Source organism: Mytilus californianus, unplaced genomic scaffold (assembly GCF_021869535.1).
Source record: "Mytilus californianus isolate M0D057914Y unplaced genomic scaffold, xbMytCali1.0.p SCAF_7, whole genome shotgun sequence".
Lineage (NCBI taxonomy): Eukaryota > Metazoa > Mollusca > Bivalvia > Mytilida > Mytilidae > Mytilus > Mytilus californianus.
The window spans coordinates 16,549,771-16,566,922 of NW_026262723.1; the positions used below are offsets into that span (position 1 = coordinate 16,549,771).

General features: G+C 30.5%; 1 protein-coding gene across 4 annotated transcripts in view; it reads left to right on the top strand.

Moving 5' to 3' along the window:
- Nucleotides 1–994: 994 nt before the first annotated feature.
- The window catches only part of LOC127707822 (protein slit-like), a 51,421-nt gene continuing 35,263 nt past the window's right edge, over nucleotides 995–17,152 (top strand). For all 4 annotated transcript variants that reach the window (XM_052212572.1, XM_052212573.1, XM_052212574.1 and 1 more), the window contains exons 1-2: nucleotides 995–1,083; nucleotides 14,955–15,125. In XM_052212572.1, the coding sequence (XP_052068532.1) occupies nucleotides 14,971–15,125 (155 nt within the window). In that variant the 5' untranslated portion in view covers nucleotides 995–1,083; nucleotides 14,955–14,970. The remainder of the gene's footprint in view (nucleotides 1,084–14,954; nucleotides 15,126–17,152) is intronic.

The following is a 17,152-nucleotide window of genomic DNA, read 5'->3' on the forward strand; positions in this document are numbered from 1 at the left end:
AAATGAAAATGCAATGGTTTTAATAAAATTAAAACGATATTGAAGATAAATCGTGTCAATTATGGATAATTTCATCATTTTCTGAGGTAAAACGTCTAGAGTGTTAATGATTTTAACGTTTTATCAACAGCAGATGTAGAGAAATTGGGTGAAATTTCAGATCAGCATATATACTGGAGCACTGCCTGTTGTGCTAGTGAAGCCCTAGTGAATTAACATTAACGATACGCATGTTACTTTATCAGATGCGTATTTTGAACATTAGTGTCGTTAGTGAGGCTCGATGACAAAATGAAGGAAGAAAGAAGGAACAAGTCCAAGAATCATACCAAACTGAGAAAAAACGTATAAAATCGAAGAACTAGACCGGGTGCATTGACAAGTTAAGTGTCTCTTCTTTGATGTTTCACGCACTATACGAATTCTCAAAGGCATGCTATATATCCGATTGATTTAAAATTCTATTCAGATTTTTACCCAAGAGCTGTCATGATTATGTGCAAATCAAATATAACCTTACAGTAGTATATTTAAAAGTATGCATCAAACAATTAGAATAAATGTACTTGATTACACCTATCAACGGAACACGTGGTATTCACACCAATATCAAACCCTTTTATTTAATGCTAATGCTGACTCCATTTGTCTTTACAATTAAGATAAAAACATAAAAATAAAGACTTACTATATTTGAGGCATTATCAATACTTCTCAGTATCACCCATTTTGCAATTTCAGTGAACTTATTCTTTTTAATTTTTTTTTAAAAATCTGGTAAAAACTGATTAAAAATAGTAAGTGTAATATGATTCTCGACCATTTGCATTATAATAGGAATTATCTTGTAAACATAGATTGTTTTGGAGAAAATTTTCACGTGATAATTTCAAATTTGTACGTGTTTATGAGTTTATGAGCCATGAAACATTTTTAGTAGATAGTCTCACATGAAACAACATTTCTTTTGATATAAAGCGTGTAACCTTGACAGTTTGCGTATAAGAGCAACACAAGTAATGATTGAAACCACAATTCAATGTTCATCAAACCAAGAGAGTTTTGTATTTAATTTCATTTTAGGTAAGTTCAAAGTTTTATATATATTTAGACGTTAAGCCCATTTTAACTGAATTTAACAGTCTGTTCTTATACTGTTACACCTTTGCCTCAGATTAGGGTAGGATTGAGCCCCCAAAACATGTGTAATCCCGTTATATTCTCGTAGTGCATGTTCAAAGTCAGAAATCTGTAATTAAGTTATTGTCGTTGCTTGCTGTCAGTTATATTTGTATTATGTTTATTGATTTTATCATAAACTTGGCCTTTTGAATTGTTTTACGTACTGTCGTGTCGGCATATTTTATAGCTTATCATCTGATTAGGCCTTTTAAACTTATGGATACAAGAGATTTTGAAGTAACGATACATTTGTCACCTAGAACCACGGTCTGTGTACAGTGTGCACAAATTAATTCGACATCCAAGATACTTACCTCAAATTATTTAAAAGGAAACTTAAAATGATCAAAATGTGACTTTTAGTCATTTATATCTCTTTATATACGAATTTGTATCATTTAAATGGACGTGAATATAGGGAAGTTACAATTGTTTCTTTTCTTAAAGATGCTGATTCGTTTTAATTATTCTGTATTTCTTTTTTATTTATTCTATAGTTGTTTTTATATTGCTCATACTTTGAAAGTTAAAAGAATATTAAGACAATTAAAAATCACGTTGAAGAGGGAATAACCAAGATGCATCTCTAAAGATACAAAATTTAAATGAATTTTGTAATGTTCAATCGTTAAACATAATCAGCGCATATGTTCCTTCTGCACGTATCCGTTTAGTTCTCCATTTTAAGCTGAAAGCTTGAAATTATGTGTCGTATCTGAAGCTGCTGAAAATATCAAAGCTATCAAATCTGTAATGAGACACTTTTGAAAATCCCAAAACAAAATTTAAATAACAGTCATAGTTAACGGCGTTTTTCTTACGATGACGTAATATTTCCAAAAGCCTGGAAAAGTCAAGCCGGCTCATATATACAGTACTTGCATCTTGGGCGTTACTGTTTGACGTAAACTTGACTGATCGGTGAATGATCGGTGACGGATGTTTGACTGATCGGTGAATTGTCTGTGATCGATGACTCATAGCTTATTTGACGTATCTGACGGATTTTATGTGAGAGTTACCATGACAGCAGTCAGCAATCAATCTGTCCTTTAATTACATGCACGGATCTGACAGATACATATATATATTTAAAATTCGTATATGAAACGGACTCCGCAATGTTTACATGTGACAAACGCGGACCTCGACGAAGACACATTTACTGATCAGTTAGAACGAAGCTCTATGGAACTTGACAAAAGAGGCACAATTATTCAAACTGTATAATTATTATGAATGAATGAATTTTATTTCTCATTAACTACAAATTACATAGTTACAGAGAATATATATGTATAAACAATTACATTAAATATTAAAGCACATGTGAACAATACAGACATAAACATTAAATTACAAACTAACCAGGAGGAGTGACCCTCACATTTATAATTTTTATAAATCTACATAGTTTTTCAAGAACAATATAGTTACTAGAGCTCATTAATTGTTGATATTTATATACATTTGGACAAAAAGTACAATAGTGTGGTAACAACCTCTTTCTTTCTTGAGTTAGAGCATTACATGTCATAACATAATGATATTCATCACCTATGTCTCTTGATTCGCAAAGATGACACAACCTATCATTTCTTGATATGTTATTCCACCTTCCCGTCTCGATTGGTAATCGGTGACTTCCACATCTAAATTTACACAATAAAAATTGATTATATATTGACAATTTGGAAACATAACTTTCCAATTTAATATCAGTTTTAAAAATTCTATAACATAAGCATTTAGGAGTAGTGTTAATTTCGCTTAAGCAATTCTGTATAAATTGGTCTTTAAGTTTCAACTCAATACTTTTAATTACCCATTTATCTAACAGTTGGTTATCATATGTGCATGTTTGTGCTTCTTAATAAATTGAACGTTCCATCGGAAAGTTTGTGACCGATTTACATTACAGTAATATCGGCTATCCAACTTCAGCAAGCTGAACTGTTTAGATTTGATACCCTTTCTTTTTCAAATTTTGTTGTTGTACATTTCTTTTTACAAGTGCGTACATAACGTATTTTGTTCTCCTTTTTTGTTTATTTCTGTTAAATTGCATCACACAAAACATAATTTTTAAAATGAGACACTGTACAATACACTGGTACAGAACTGTGTGCATCATACACACCTTGCTATTGTTCAATGTATGTTTAATGTATTGAACACAGATATGTAAGAAAAAAATAAAAATTTATATAAAAAAATTATATACATATGACTTGGCATTAATAAATGTATAAACAAATGCCAGGGTATCCTGATATGAGTAAAAATATATTTAATGTATTATTCAAAAATATATTTCATTTACTTTCTTATTTTCTATCAATGCACTTTGCATATAATCGGTTATTCTGGATGAGTTATTTTGTTTACTATATGTAAATAGTTTTAAAATAAAGATACTTAAGTACCTGTCTTTGTAAATCATGCAAGTTCCTGTTGATTGACGATTCATGACCCCTCTTCAAATGTCTTTATATTTTGTTTTTGAAGAAGGTATGGTATGAAATTAAGTTTCATATACTAGTTATTTTTTTCTTTTGACCTTTGTTGCCATGGAAACAATCAAAACAAAATGTTGCCTATTTACGTGCAAAAAGTAGCCTTTGAAAATTGAAAGTACCATGGAAATAAAGTTAATCAATAAAAACAATAAGTACTGTTACGTTGTTGACAATAAAAGACCCACACTATTCAAAAACGTTAAAATTTTACATTTACGTTATAGTTAGTTTCTATAGCAACCATTTAAAAATACGTTAAAATTTTAAGATAAAAAATTTCAAAAATCGCCAATTTTTATTTCTGTTTATCTCCCAAGACCAACAATACTATAACATGTCACTGACAAAATTTGAAAGACAATGTATTATATATTCATGAAATAAAAAGAAAGTCCTGTATTTTTTTTGGTTTTTTTTCTTTAAACAAATATTTTTATTAAAAAATTGTCCATTTTCACAAAAATCCAGATTGCCATACAGATAAACAATCAAACATCTTGAACTCAATAAGCCAAAATCTTCCATTTATATGTGCCATTCTGACACTAATTTGTTCATTATAAATGACAAAAAAATAAAAAAGGTGGTATTTAATTGTGCTGCCTTGTGAATATTTTGAGCATTTAAGCATGAAATTGCTTCAATTGTTGATGGCAGTAAATGTAGCCCTCCCCTATTTTTAGATAATATTAATAGATTTCTCAGAAATATAAAAAAAATATTAATGGTCTTGTCTGAGACTGATGTTGTCCGTGTAAAAGAGTAATGTTGAATTCCCCCCAAAAAGCGAGACAAAACGATCCTAGATTCTGTCGTCGGCGTCGTCGGCGACGATGTCAACATTTAGGTTCAGTCTGTGGTTAAAGTTTTTAAGATATCAATAACTTTTGTCAAACCTCCATGGAATTTTAGGAAATTTAGACAGAAGCTTGTTTATGACCAAAAAGCAGTATCCAGAGCAAAATTTTTAAAATATTTATTTTCATTTTTCCGTATTTAACTGATAAGTTGACTTAGTTTTTTTACAGTTAACATTCATATTAAGTCTGAGGTTAAAGCTTTTCAGTCATCAATAACTTCTTCAAACCTCCATGGAATGTTTATAAAACCTGGACAGAAGCTTGTTTATGACCAACAGACAGTATCCAAAACAATTTTTTTCAAATATTTATTTTCATTTTTCCCTATTTAACTGATAAGTGAAAATAGTTTTTTTTTACATCTTTTAAGTAGATACAGTCTGGGGTTAAAGTTTGTTATAAATTACTTTGGTAAACCTTCACAGAGTTTTATGAAACTTTGGCAGAAGTTTTTTATGATTAACATGATTAAGAGATAATGTCTGATGCAAACTTTTGAAAATATATTGTTTTTTTTTTCATTTTCAGTATTTTTCTGATAGATGGACGTAGTTTTTTACAGTTAAAATTGACACAGTCTGGGATTAAATATTTTTGACATGATTCATTTGTTAACCTTCATGGATTGTTATGAAACTTGGACAGAAGCTAATATTCAAGACCATGAAATAGCATCTAAAGATAAAGTTTGAATTTACTTTTTTTTAAATTCTGTATTTTACTGATAAAAGAGGGACGAAAGATACCAGAGGGACAGTCAAACTCATAAATCGAAAACAAACTGACAACGCCATGGCCAAAAATAAAAAGACAAACAGACAAATAATAGTACAGATGACAAAACATAGAAAACTAAAGACTAAGCAACACGAACCCCGACAAAAACTGGGGGTGATCTCAGGTGCTCCGGAAGGGTAAGCAGATCCTGCTCCACATGTGGCACCCGTCGTGTTGCTTATGTTATTACAAATCCGGTAAATAGTCTAATTCGGTAGGTCACATTCGTGAAAAGGGAAGGGTATTGTAGTTACGACATAAGGAACATATCCGATATCATCTGTGATAAATGGACTCACTTTTTAAGTCAAAATTACACTTTTACACTGCCAGCAGCAATCGCGGGCGAGACACAGGGTTCTGCGGAACCACTTACGATTTTTTTATTCGTTCTGACACTTTTTATCGAAACCACGCAAGCGTCATATTATTAATTGTTTCTGTTGCTTTACATTTTTTCAGAAATTAATATAAAATTTGATGAAAATAACTCTCATTCAGAAAATACTTTTTTTTCTTTTTCCCTGGTCAATTTATTTATTTCTTCAAAATTGTGAATCAGAATAGTTTTAGCGAAAAAAAACATTACCTCTCCCCATCAGAGTTAAATGGTCATTCCCTAAATGAAATCATCTTGCAAATTTTGTAAGTGAACCATTTAATTAACAACTTTGATTAAATGCCTTATTCTAAATATTCCACTTTATTCTCTTAACAATTTCAATATGTACAAAACGGGTGTATTTAGAGCCCCGTTCTTAGCTGCTAATTGCATTGCTTGCTACGAAGGTCGCAAAGGTGAGTCATAGCAATCCTACATTCAGTCATTATTGTCAACAATTAAGTTTAGTCTGTGCTTAAAATGTTTCTAAGACATTAATAAGGCCTGAACAAAAATACCTGTTTCCACTAATCCTTCATACCTACACTGGATTTTAGTGTCTACCTTAAAGATATTTTGTCATTTATAAACAAGCACTTATTAATTCAAAAACATTTTCAAAATAGAATTATTTGCATATCTATTGACCCTATTTTTTCAGCATGCTAATAGAAACACAGGTATTATTGTTTATGCCTAGCTTTGTTAAACATTTATGGATTTCTATGAAACATGAACAGAAGGTTTGTCAAGAACTAGAGGTTTAAAGAGCTGTGTCACCGACCTTGGTCTATGTGCATATTCAACAAAGGAAACTCTCCAACATTGTAGACGAGAATAGAATTCACGACAAAATTTCTGTTTTGTTGATCTTGTATTGCTGATCATTTTAGTCTGTTTAGTTTCTGTCTATCTTCTTTATTTTTTGCTCAAAACTAAAAAGAGAGTAAAAAATTCTCATTTAAAGGCAATCACTCCTATAAAGAGTGACAGTCTACCAACTTTATCAGCAAAATTTGACTTGTTAGTAGATCTTGCCTTGCTGATAATTTTTGTGATTTAAAGTGTCTATCTATTATAATTTTTATCATATAGGGCAAACGCAAAAAAAAATGATGAAAATCGTCATTAAAGGGCAATAACTCCAATGATGAGTCGTCTGACGATTTCCTCCATATTGTCTTATTGTCCCACGTGCAACGCGTTGCAGGGGACATAGAAATACCGGGCGTCCGTCCGTCTGTCTGTCTGTCTGTCTGTCCGTCCGTCTGTCCGTCCGTCCGGATGGTCTTGTTAGTGCTGTCACGTGTACAATTTTTGCCAGAATTTTATGAAACTTTTATCGTAGGTTTATATCAGCAATGTCCTGGACGAGTTCGAAAATCATTGCCGATAAAATATTTTTAAAAGAGTTATGCCCCATGCAAACATTAATTATATTGAAAATTGCATCGTTAGCGCTCCCATTTGGGCAATTTTTTCCAGATTTTTATGAAACTTATATCTTAGGTTTATATTAGTAATGTCTTGGACGAGTTCGAAAATCAGTGCCGATCAAATTATTTTTCAAAAGAGTTATGCCCCTTGGAAATATTAATTATATGGAAAATTGCCTTATGGTCGCTCTAATGTGTACAATTCTTGCCAGATTTTGATGAAATTTATATCATAGGTTTATATCATCAATGTATTTGAAGGGTTCAAAAATCAGTGACGATCAATTATTTCTAAAAGAGTTATGCCCCTTGAAAATATTGATTATATGGAAAATTTCAATGTTAGCGCTCTCATGTGTTTAATTCTTGCCAGAATTTTATGAAACTTATTTCATAGGTTCATATCAGGAATGTCTTTGACACTTTCGAAAATAAGTTCTGATCAAATATTTTAAACGAGTTATGCCCCTTGGAAATATAAATTTTAATTGAAATCACATTGCATTTGCTCTGAAGGTTTCATGTCTCTAAAGATATTAATAGAAAGTTTTAAAGAACAAAATAAAGGTGTTTTTTTTTAGTAATTGCCCTTGTTCCTTGGGTAGATAAAATGTGTGCAACGCGGGGGACATCTGTTCTTTTAACTTGATTATAGATCCTGTCTTGCTGATAATTTTTGCTTATTTAAGTTGCTATCTATCATGTCCATTACAATTTTTAAGATATAAGGCAAAAACGCAAAAAAAAAGGTAAAAATCGTCATCAATGCACAATATATCTAATAAGGAGTCAACTGATAATTTCAATCATGCACGCTTGTTTGTAGAACTTGTCTTGCTGATCATTTTTGCTTTTTAAAGTTTCTCTCTATCTATTATAGTTTTTAAGATAATAGGCAAAAAAGAAAATAAATGGAAAAAATTGTCATTTAAGGGCAATAACTCCTATAAAAAGACGTCTGACAGTTTTGACGTATATAAACCATTGCTAGAACTAAACTTTCTGATCTTTATGCTACCGTCAGATTTTCTCTAATAATAACGGTTTTTTAAAATAATAGGCAAAACTGGCATTTTACACCTATGTTCTTTTTTTAGCAATGTCGACGATCTTGGTTGGCTAGCAGGGTCATCGGACATATTTTTTAAATACGATACCCCAATGATGATTGTGGTCAAGTTTGGTTAAATTTGACCTAGTAGTTTCAGAGAAGAAGATTTTTGTAAAATTTAACGACGACGACGGACGCGTGATGAGAAAAGCTCACTTGGCTCCCTCTAGGCCAGGTGAGCTAAAAAGGATCTAAAGTATTTTATTTTACTTTCCCCATATCTCACATGTTAAACTGGAAAATGGACTTCATTTTTTATGTGTTAACATTTAGAAACAGATCAAACAGTCTAGGGTTAAAGACTAAAAAATCAATAGTCTGTTTCAAACTGTCATTGAGTTTCATGGTATTTTTATTGAAGCTTCTTAATAGCCATTTAGATTAAAAATAAAAACCATGCTAAATATACTAACTTCTTTTTTGTACTCAAGGTTGACATGTAGGCACAGCCTGGTCTGTGATTAAAGATTTTTAAATTTGGATAACTATTTCAAACCTTCTGGAAATTTTACAAAGCTTGAACAGAAGCTTCTTGAAAGTAATAGAATCTTGAGCAAATTATTTTTTTTTAAATTTGTTCACTGTTTTGTTTTACTGATAAACACGTTATGATCATTGTTGGAGGCCGTACGGTGATCTGTAGTTGTTAATTTCTATGTCCTTTGGTCTCTGGTGGAAATTTGTCTCATTGGTAATTATACCACATCTTCTTATTTTTATATATACACTTAAATGTTTTTTGGTTATTCAACATTACTCTTTTACACTGACAGCATCAGTCTCAGGCAAGACAAAGGGTCATGCGTAACCAATAACATTTTTTTTTATATTTATGAGAAATCTAATATCTTAAAAAAGGTGGAGGAGGTAGTTTTTTTTTCCATGAACTATTACAGCAATTTTATAAGTGCTCAAAATGTTCACAAGAAAGCATAATAAAATTCCACCTTTTTTTTCGAGATATTTTATAATTTTGAAAAACTGTTTTTTTTTTTTTTTTCTTCTTCAAAGAAAAAGAGGGTGCACCATACCCAGAGTGATTATTTTTCATTCTGTACCAATATCTTAATGAGTCATATATTATCATTTATAATTAACAAATTTGCACCAGAATGGCACATATAAATGGAATATTTTGGCTTATTAAGTTAAAGATATTTGATTGTTCATCTGTATGACAATCTGGATTTTTGAGAAAATGGACAATTTTTTAATAAAAATATTTTTTATTGAAAAAAACACACGACTTTCTTTTTTTTTCATTTATATATAATATGTTGTCTTTAAAATTTTGTCAGTGACACGTTATGGTATTGTTGGTCTTGGGAGATAAACAGAAATAAAAATTGGCGATGTTTGAAATTGTTTATTACAGTATTTTAACGTATTCCTTCTTGGTTGCTATGGAAACAAACTATAAGGTAAATTTCAAATTTTGACATTTTTGAATAGTGCAGTGTTTTGTTTGTCAACAATGTAAAATCCCTTATTTTTTTTGATTGATTAACTCTATTTCCATGGGACTTTAAATTCCCTTATTTTCAATTTTCAAAGGCTACTTTTTCACCTATTCAGGCAAAATGTTGTTTGGACTGTTCACATGGCAACGCACATCATACAGGAAAAGTAAAGACATAATTTTACTCATCTACCTGTGATAAAGGGCAAAAGAAAATAACTTTGTTACATGTTATGAATCAACTTCTGCATGATTCTTACAAAGACAGGTACTTAACTTGTTGGTGTGTTAAATAAGAGTGTAATTGTTTCTTCTTTTAAATGGAAAAAATACACCGTCATTGGTTTTAAGTACTTTTTTAACATCAAGATATGTTGTTTTTCATAAAGAATGAAAAATATCAGAGAAACAAATACTAAAATATTGTTTCCATTGTTCAATAATGCCAAGATTTCTTCTTTTTATTAACCATAATGCACTGTTATTTGCAATCAGTAATTTTGTATGCCTCTGGATGAGTTCTATTTTATAACATGTGAATTAAATATAAGGATAAAGATGCTTCAACTTTTGTTTGTGTTGAATAAGGAATGCTATTATTTCTTATATTTAATGGGAATCATAAACCGCCATTGGTTTTTATTACTTTTTGTACATCACGATGGGTTATTTTTCATAAATTATGATTTATATCACAGACAAAATGCTAAAATTGTGTATGCCTCTGGATGAGTTCTATTTTTTTAACATGTGAATTAAATATAAGGATAAAGATGCTTCAGCTTTTGTTTGTGTTGAATAAGGAATGCTATTATTTCTTATATTTAATGGGAATCATAAACCGCCATTGGTTTTTATTACTTTTTGTACATCAGGATGGGTTATTTTTCATAAATTATGATTTGTATCACAGACAAAATGCTAAAATTTTGTTCGCACTGTTTAAAAATGTCCATATTTCTTTTTTTTTTATCAAAATAATGCACCGTTCTTTACAAAAAAAATTAGTCGATTTAAATGCCTTAAGATCATTTTTTTTAAACGTGAATTATATAACGATTATGATGCTTAAACTTAAGTTAACAAACATTGTTTTTTTATCTCAATGGAAATCCCGAACCACTTTTGGTTTTTAGTACATTTTGGACATCAGGATGTGTTGTTCTTCATAAAATATGATGAATATCACAGTAAAAATGCTAAAATGATGTTCGCATTGTTTAAAAATGCCCATATTTCTTCTTTTTATAAAAAATAAGGCACTGTTATTTTTTGCAATCACTCATTTTAAAAGCCTATCTTTCAGGGTTTTTTTTTTTTATAAAATGTGAATAATATAAGGATAAAGATGATTAAGTGTTTGTTGAATAAGAATGCAAATATTTCTTAATCATGAACCACCTTTGGATTTTTGTACATTTTGAACATCAGGATAGATTGTTTAAAAAAAAATATGATGAATATCAGAAAGATACTAAACTTTTGTCGTATAGTTTAAAAATGTCAATATTTCTTCCTTTTATCAAAAATAAGGCACTGTTGTTTGCAATCAATCATTCTTAATGCAACTGGATAAATTATTTCTTTATGGAATGTCAATATTCTAAGGATAAAAATGCTTAAACTTGTGTGTGTGTTTAATAAGAGTGCAATTAGTTCTTTATTTAAAAGACAATCGTTCACCATCATCGATTAAGGTACTTTTTGAACCTCTGGATTTTTTGTTTTTCATATGACGATGATATGATGAACATCAGAGAAAAGATACTAATCTTTGTTTCGCATTGTTTAAAAATGCCAATATTTCCTCATTTTATAAAAACAATAATGCAATGTTATCTTCAATCAGTCAGTTTAAATGCCTCAGGATAAGTTTTTTTAAGATATGTTAATATTATAAGGATAAAGATGCTTAAACTTTTGTTTTTGTTGAATATGAATGCAATCATTTCTTTATTTCAAATAAAATCATGAACAACCATTAGATTTTTGTATTTTTTTTTTTACTCCAGGATGGGTTGTTTTTCATAAAATATAAAAAAAAATATCAGAAAAAAAAAATAAAATGTTGTTTGCATTGTTTTAAAATGCCAATAGTTCTTCTATTTATCAAAAATAATGCACTTTTGTTTGCAATCAGTTATATCAAATGTCTTTAGATAAGTTATTTTTTATAAAATTGTAATAATATAAGGATACAGATACTTTAACTTTTTGTATTGAATAAGAATGCATTCATTTCTTCATTTCATTAACATTTAATGGAAATCATTTACCATTAGTGATTAAATTATTTTTGTATATCGGGATAGGTTGTTCTCCAAAAGATATGATGAATTTAAGAGAAAAATATACTTTATATTGTGTTTGCATTTTTTAGAGTGTCCCACCACCATATTTGTTTATTTATTGAAAATTATGCACTGATATTTGTAATATTTGATTGTTTTATATTTTAGAGCAATTTCGGCATATTTATTAGATTTTTGCAATCGCGATAAACACCGTGTTTAGCACTCATCGGGTTTGATAAAAAGAAATGTCTATATACCAACGACAATCGCAATACTTTAATGAAAATAAAATTTAGTTTTATCTGCATATTTCACTTCTCTTCTAACAAACGTTAACTTTTACTTATGAAAACTTTGCTGAATGATTAATAGTAAACGACTCGTTTTTTTCCGTGGCACCATTTTAATCAAATAAAACGAAACTTCAATTCCGTAGTTTGTAAGAGTTCGACATGTGACGTAGTTGAGTTAAATTCGCCAGAAAGTTCAATCCGTCCGATCCGTCCGATCAGTCAAATATTTTCATTGTAAGTGTGACGGATTGGTGACGTAAGTTTGACCCAAATTTTACTGATAGTTGACTGATCAATAACTGCTGACTGACCGCTAAAGTAGTAACGCCTAAGGTTGCAAGTACTGTATGTTTGCATTCATCAGGGCTTTAATACCATTCTGGTACGTGTATATAGAAATTTAGCATACACATTTGCATGTTGATTACAGAATTTTAATGTAATAGATGTGTAAGATTTTAAATACTGTAGATTCATTTATTTTTGTGCTTTCCAATTTTCGTGGATTGAGGAAAAAATAGCGGCTTGTTCTCTAGGATCTTCAATCGTCTGATATGTGTTATGATATTGTAACTATCATATTTATTTAGTTGGCCTAATTTGTTTTTTGTGTGGCCTAATAATATGCTTACATAATTTGTACTTGTTTACAAAATGGTATTGTACATGTTGTAACTGTGCAGTTTTAAAATCACTGGAACAATCATAGACACTCAAGGAATGATTAGAACTTTCTATTTTACTTACATAATGTTTCCAGAATGATCATAACAAAAAATGCGTAATTCGAACGTCAATATTGTGCTAGAAGTTTCCGTTCTAAAGTTTTCTAGTAGTTTCCTTTCTACAGTGTGTTCTAGAGATTTCCGTGACAACTATATATATACAGACACTTAAGTTAAACTTTCAGACATAGACATCGATAGACATTAATATTCTCAGCAGTTGGATTGACACTTTTATTTACAAACTACATCATACTAAAGTGTGACCTATTGGACGTAATATTCTGCGTGGATTCCCGAGAAGATTTCCGGAGAAAGTAAAGACAAAAGATCAGACATATATTTTGACAGTTAAGTTGACATTTCTTTTTGTGTAATACTTTTTGTAAACTTGTGTATAATAAATGTTGTTAAATTTTATTATTGATTTGTGTCTTTTGTTGGCTACAATTAAAAGGTGATTTTCTGGCTGTAACATTTGTAATCTACCGATTGTGTCCTATTCGCTATTTCTGACTGATTTTGAATTTGCATTGTGGATGATGCATGCATAGTAGTAGTCACCTACCCTGTGGACGAACCCGGTCTGGCTCCTGTTGGAGAAAATGCAATTCCCAATGTTTTTGTTTGTTACCGTGGATTCATTTATTTTCGTGCTTTCCAATTTCGTGGATTGAGGAACAAATGTATATTTGTCGATATTGGATTTCGTGGTTTTGCCGAAATATGTATACACGCCTATTAAAATAAATTACTTTGTTGAACATTTAATATCGTGGTTTACATTGACCTTTACCCACCAAATAAATAAATTACATATCAGACGACTAAAGATCTAAGACCGAGAAAAGACAAGCCGCTATTGACTTGGCACGTCGACACATCGTATCGGTTAACTTATTCGTGATGGTGACCGTAAAACTGATGTTTTATCGACTTCTATCGTTCTTCCTCATAACTCTGTTCGAGCACTTTTGGTTTAAGGAGCACACTTTCCGTAAATGAAATCCATAAAGTGTGAACATGCACAAGTGCAGCGTATTAACTTAGATGAATAGACGCCAAACGATGTAGTGGAGGATTATTACTGCTGATAAATGAGTAGTTTTGAATGGGAAAGTTGTAGTCATCTCGTTTTGTCATATATTCTACTATGAAGTCGTCCATCCCTGTCAATATCGAAGAAAAGATCAGAAGGTTCTTTATGTAAGCAGCTCCATATGGGCACACAAACAAGTCGAGCAATAGGAGTGCACAATCAGAACTCTTTGGAAGACCCACAGAGAAAAACATAGTTATGCTGAACGTACGTTTAAACGCACGGTTAACCGACGAAAAAGTTTATGACCAATAACAAATATATAATCGATGTAGAATATGCATCAACTAAAATTTCAATATATCTACATCGATAAACCTAATCTTTGATATGTACAGTTTTTTTTATATTCTGGGCATTAACCGTCCGTTCTACGCACATTTTCTGTATTAAGCCTTCATAAAAAAATGTTATTCGTTTCGTTCACTTTTTTCAAGGATTAAAAACTTTTTTGGATCACGAGAAATACTCCGTGTTTATTTAACAAATAAGTCATTACGTGTATGATTTGATTAAAAATTCTATGAACGAACAAAATAAGAACGTTTTCAGTCGGATAAATGTTTTGAACGAAAAGATTTTCTTGGAAATCTTAGCTGTTTGTAAATTACATATTATATGGATAATTAACTTTTGCTAATAGAGTTTTGTCTCATATCATTTTAACAGTTTATTTGCACGGAAGAGATAAAAGTATAGCTTCATCACTGTCATATTTTGAGTGAATTGATATAAGTAAAGTATTTTTTTAATCATTTGCCTTTTATATTGTATTTAACCAAACTAAACTGACAGTCCAATGATTATTTGTTTGCAGGTAAATTAAAGCGACAATGCGACAAACCATTTTTTTAATTATATGTACTGTCTTTAAAAGTACAGTCTTAGGGTGCCCTGAAGCATGTTCTTGTGATGGCTCTACTGTTTTTTGCGGATTAAAAGGTCTAACGACAGTTCCGTCTGAAATTCCAAATTCAACAACCGTTTTGTAAGTATTTAGATTTAAGTTGTGGGAATATAAGCGTTCATGATTGTGTTATTAAGTGTTATTGTGGAATTTGACAACTTAAAGATGAAAAGTATTTAACAAGTAAAGGTTTTTTTTTATACATGTGAACGCTATTCGAGGTTGTGCGGCTCGTTTAAGAAATTAATTTGGGATTTAACTGAAATCTTTTAAGCAGAATTGAATATCACAGTATTCTGGGTTGAAAGTCGCTGCAAAATAAGTCGCTAAGAACAAACAATTTTTCAACGACATTATCAAAAGTTTGTCAAATCAGTGTTAAAATTTTGTGTTTTCTAGTATTTTTTAAAATAAAATAGAATTTATGCAAACAGAAAAATATTTAAAGTAGTTTTTTATATTGTACATGTCATTTGATGATTTATTTCGTCTTGGACAACGCAACGGTTCACTCCTTGTGTTTATCGATTTCGTATCCTGACTTTTGTTGAAGTTTTTGCTAATTTTGTCTTTAATAAAATAAATGTTTAAAAAAATATCATATATATTTTATTTCAAATACTGGTGTTATTCAATGTTATAATGGGTCCAAGGTCCTTCTGATATTCCCTGTTTCATTATGCTTATTACCTAGGGCAGTTATTAGTTGACAAATTCAGATTAAAGCAAGCACATATTCTGGAATATCACACATTATTTAAATGTTGTCTAACGACTGCTAAAATAATGATTTTTTTTTTCAAACTTACTCTGTTGTTGAACGGTTTATTAAAATGTTTTTAAATACAATCGATATGTTTTGTCGTTGATGAGAAATGCAATACGCTTTGTAATCGAAAAACATTGGATGTAGAATATGCTGTAGTAGGTTTCACCCAAATGTTTTATGTTGTTTTCTTTCAAATATTTACAGTGTCTAGATATGACATTTTATCTTCTTTTTTCTGTATACTAAGCCATTTACTAAATCCAACATGAGGTTCAAATTTTGTACTTACAAGAGACTTGTGTTTGATTTATCTAATTCAATAGAGAAACCTGTTCATATAAAAGGGTTTCTGCATAACTTAGATGTATTTGGTAGAACCTTTAAGAATTATGGATCCTATTCAACTTTGTAATTTATCTATTTGGACTTTTAATGTTTTGATTCGAGCGTCACTAATGAGTCTTTTGAAGACGTACACATTTACAAGCCTGGTATCTTTGATGAGTTTATTTACAACCACCGGGTCGATGCCACTGCTGGTTGAGATTTTCTCCCCAAGGTTATCACAAGCCCAGTAGTCGGCACCCCTGTTATGAAATGAATTATCATTGTTATGGTAGTTGCAATATGTTAAGCGCTTCTGGCGTACAGCATTATAAGCCTGGTATCTTTGATGAGTTTTTTAATTGTTTTAGCTATGATTTATTGCGATAATTAGTCCTAAGAATCATAAAATGGACATTTGTTTTTTTTTTCGCGCAATAGTGCAAGGATTTCTAGTGTTAAAGATGAATTCATCTTTTTCAAAAGTTTTACGTATACCTTCACGAGTAATTGCCCGTTATGAAATATGTTAGGCACATGTCACAACAGATATCTGCAAGTGTTCGCTAACACGATCAAGTCCTCTTTTCCTTGATTGTGACATCATAAAATGAGCCCAATCGTAACTAGTGGAGCAGGATCTGCTTACCCATTTGGAGCATATGATGATCCAGTTTTTGTTTGGGTGCGTTTTGCTCAGTCTTTATTTCTCGTTGAAGCGTTTTGTGAACTTTTGTTGTCATTTTACGTTTTTCTTTTTTTTGCTATGGCGTGATCTATTTTTCTTCCACTTGCGACTTTTAAACTACACCTTGGTATTTTCTGCCTTTTTAATACTTAATACAATTTGCAAAAATAATGTGATTAAGATAAAACTAATAATTTCTACAAAATATGTAAAAAAATATATAACTACTCTGTTATTTTGTAAGGCTATCGAGCAATTTTTATATTTGATTTTAAAGTTGCAATGTGCACGTCATTTTGCGTAAAATAGACTACATTGTATTGATAT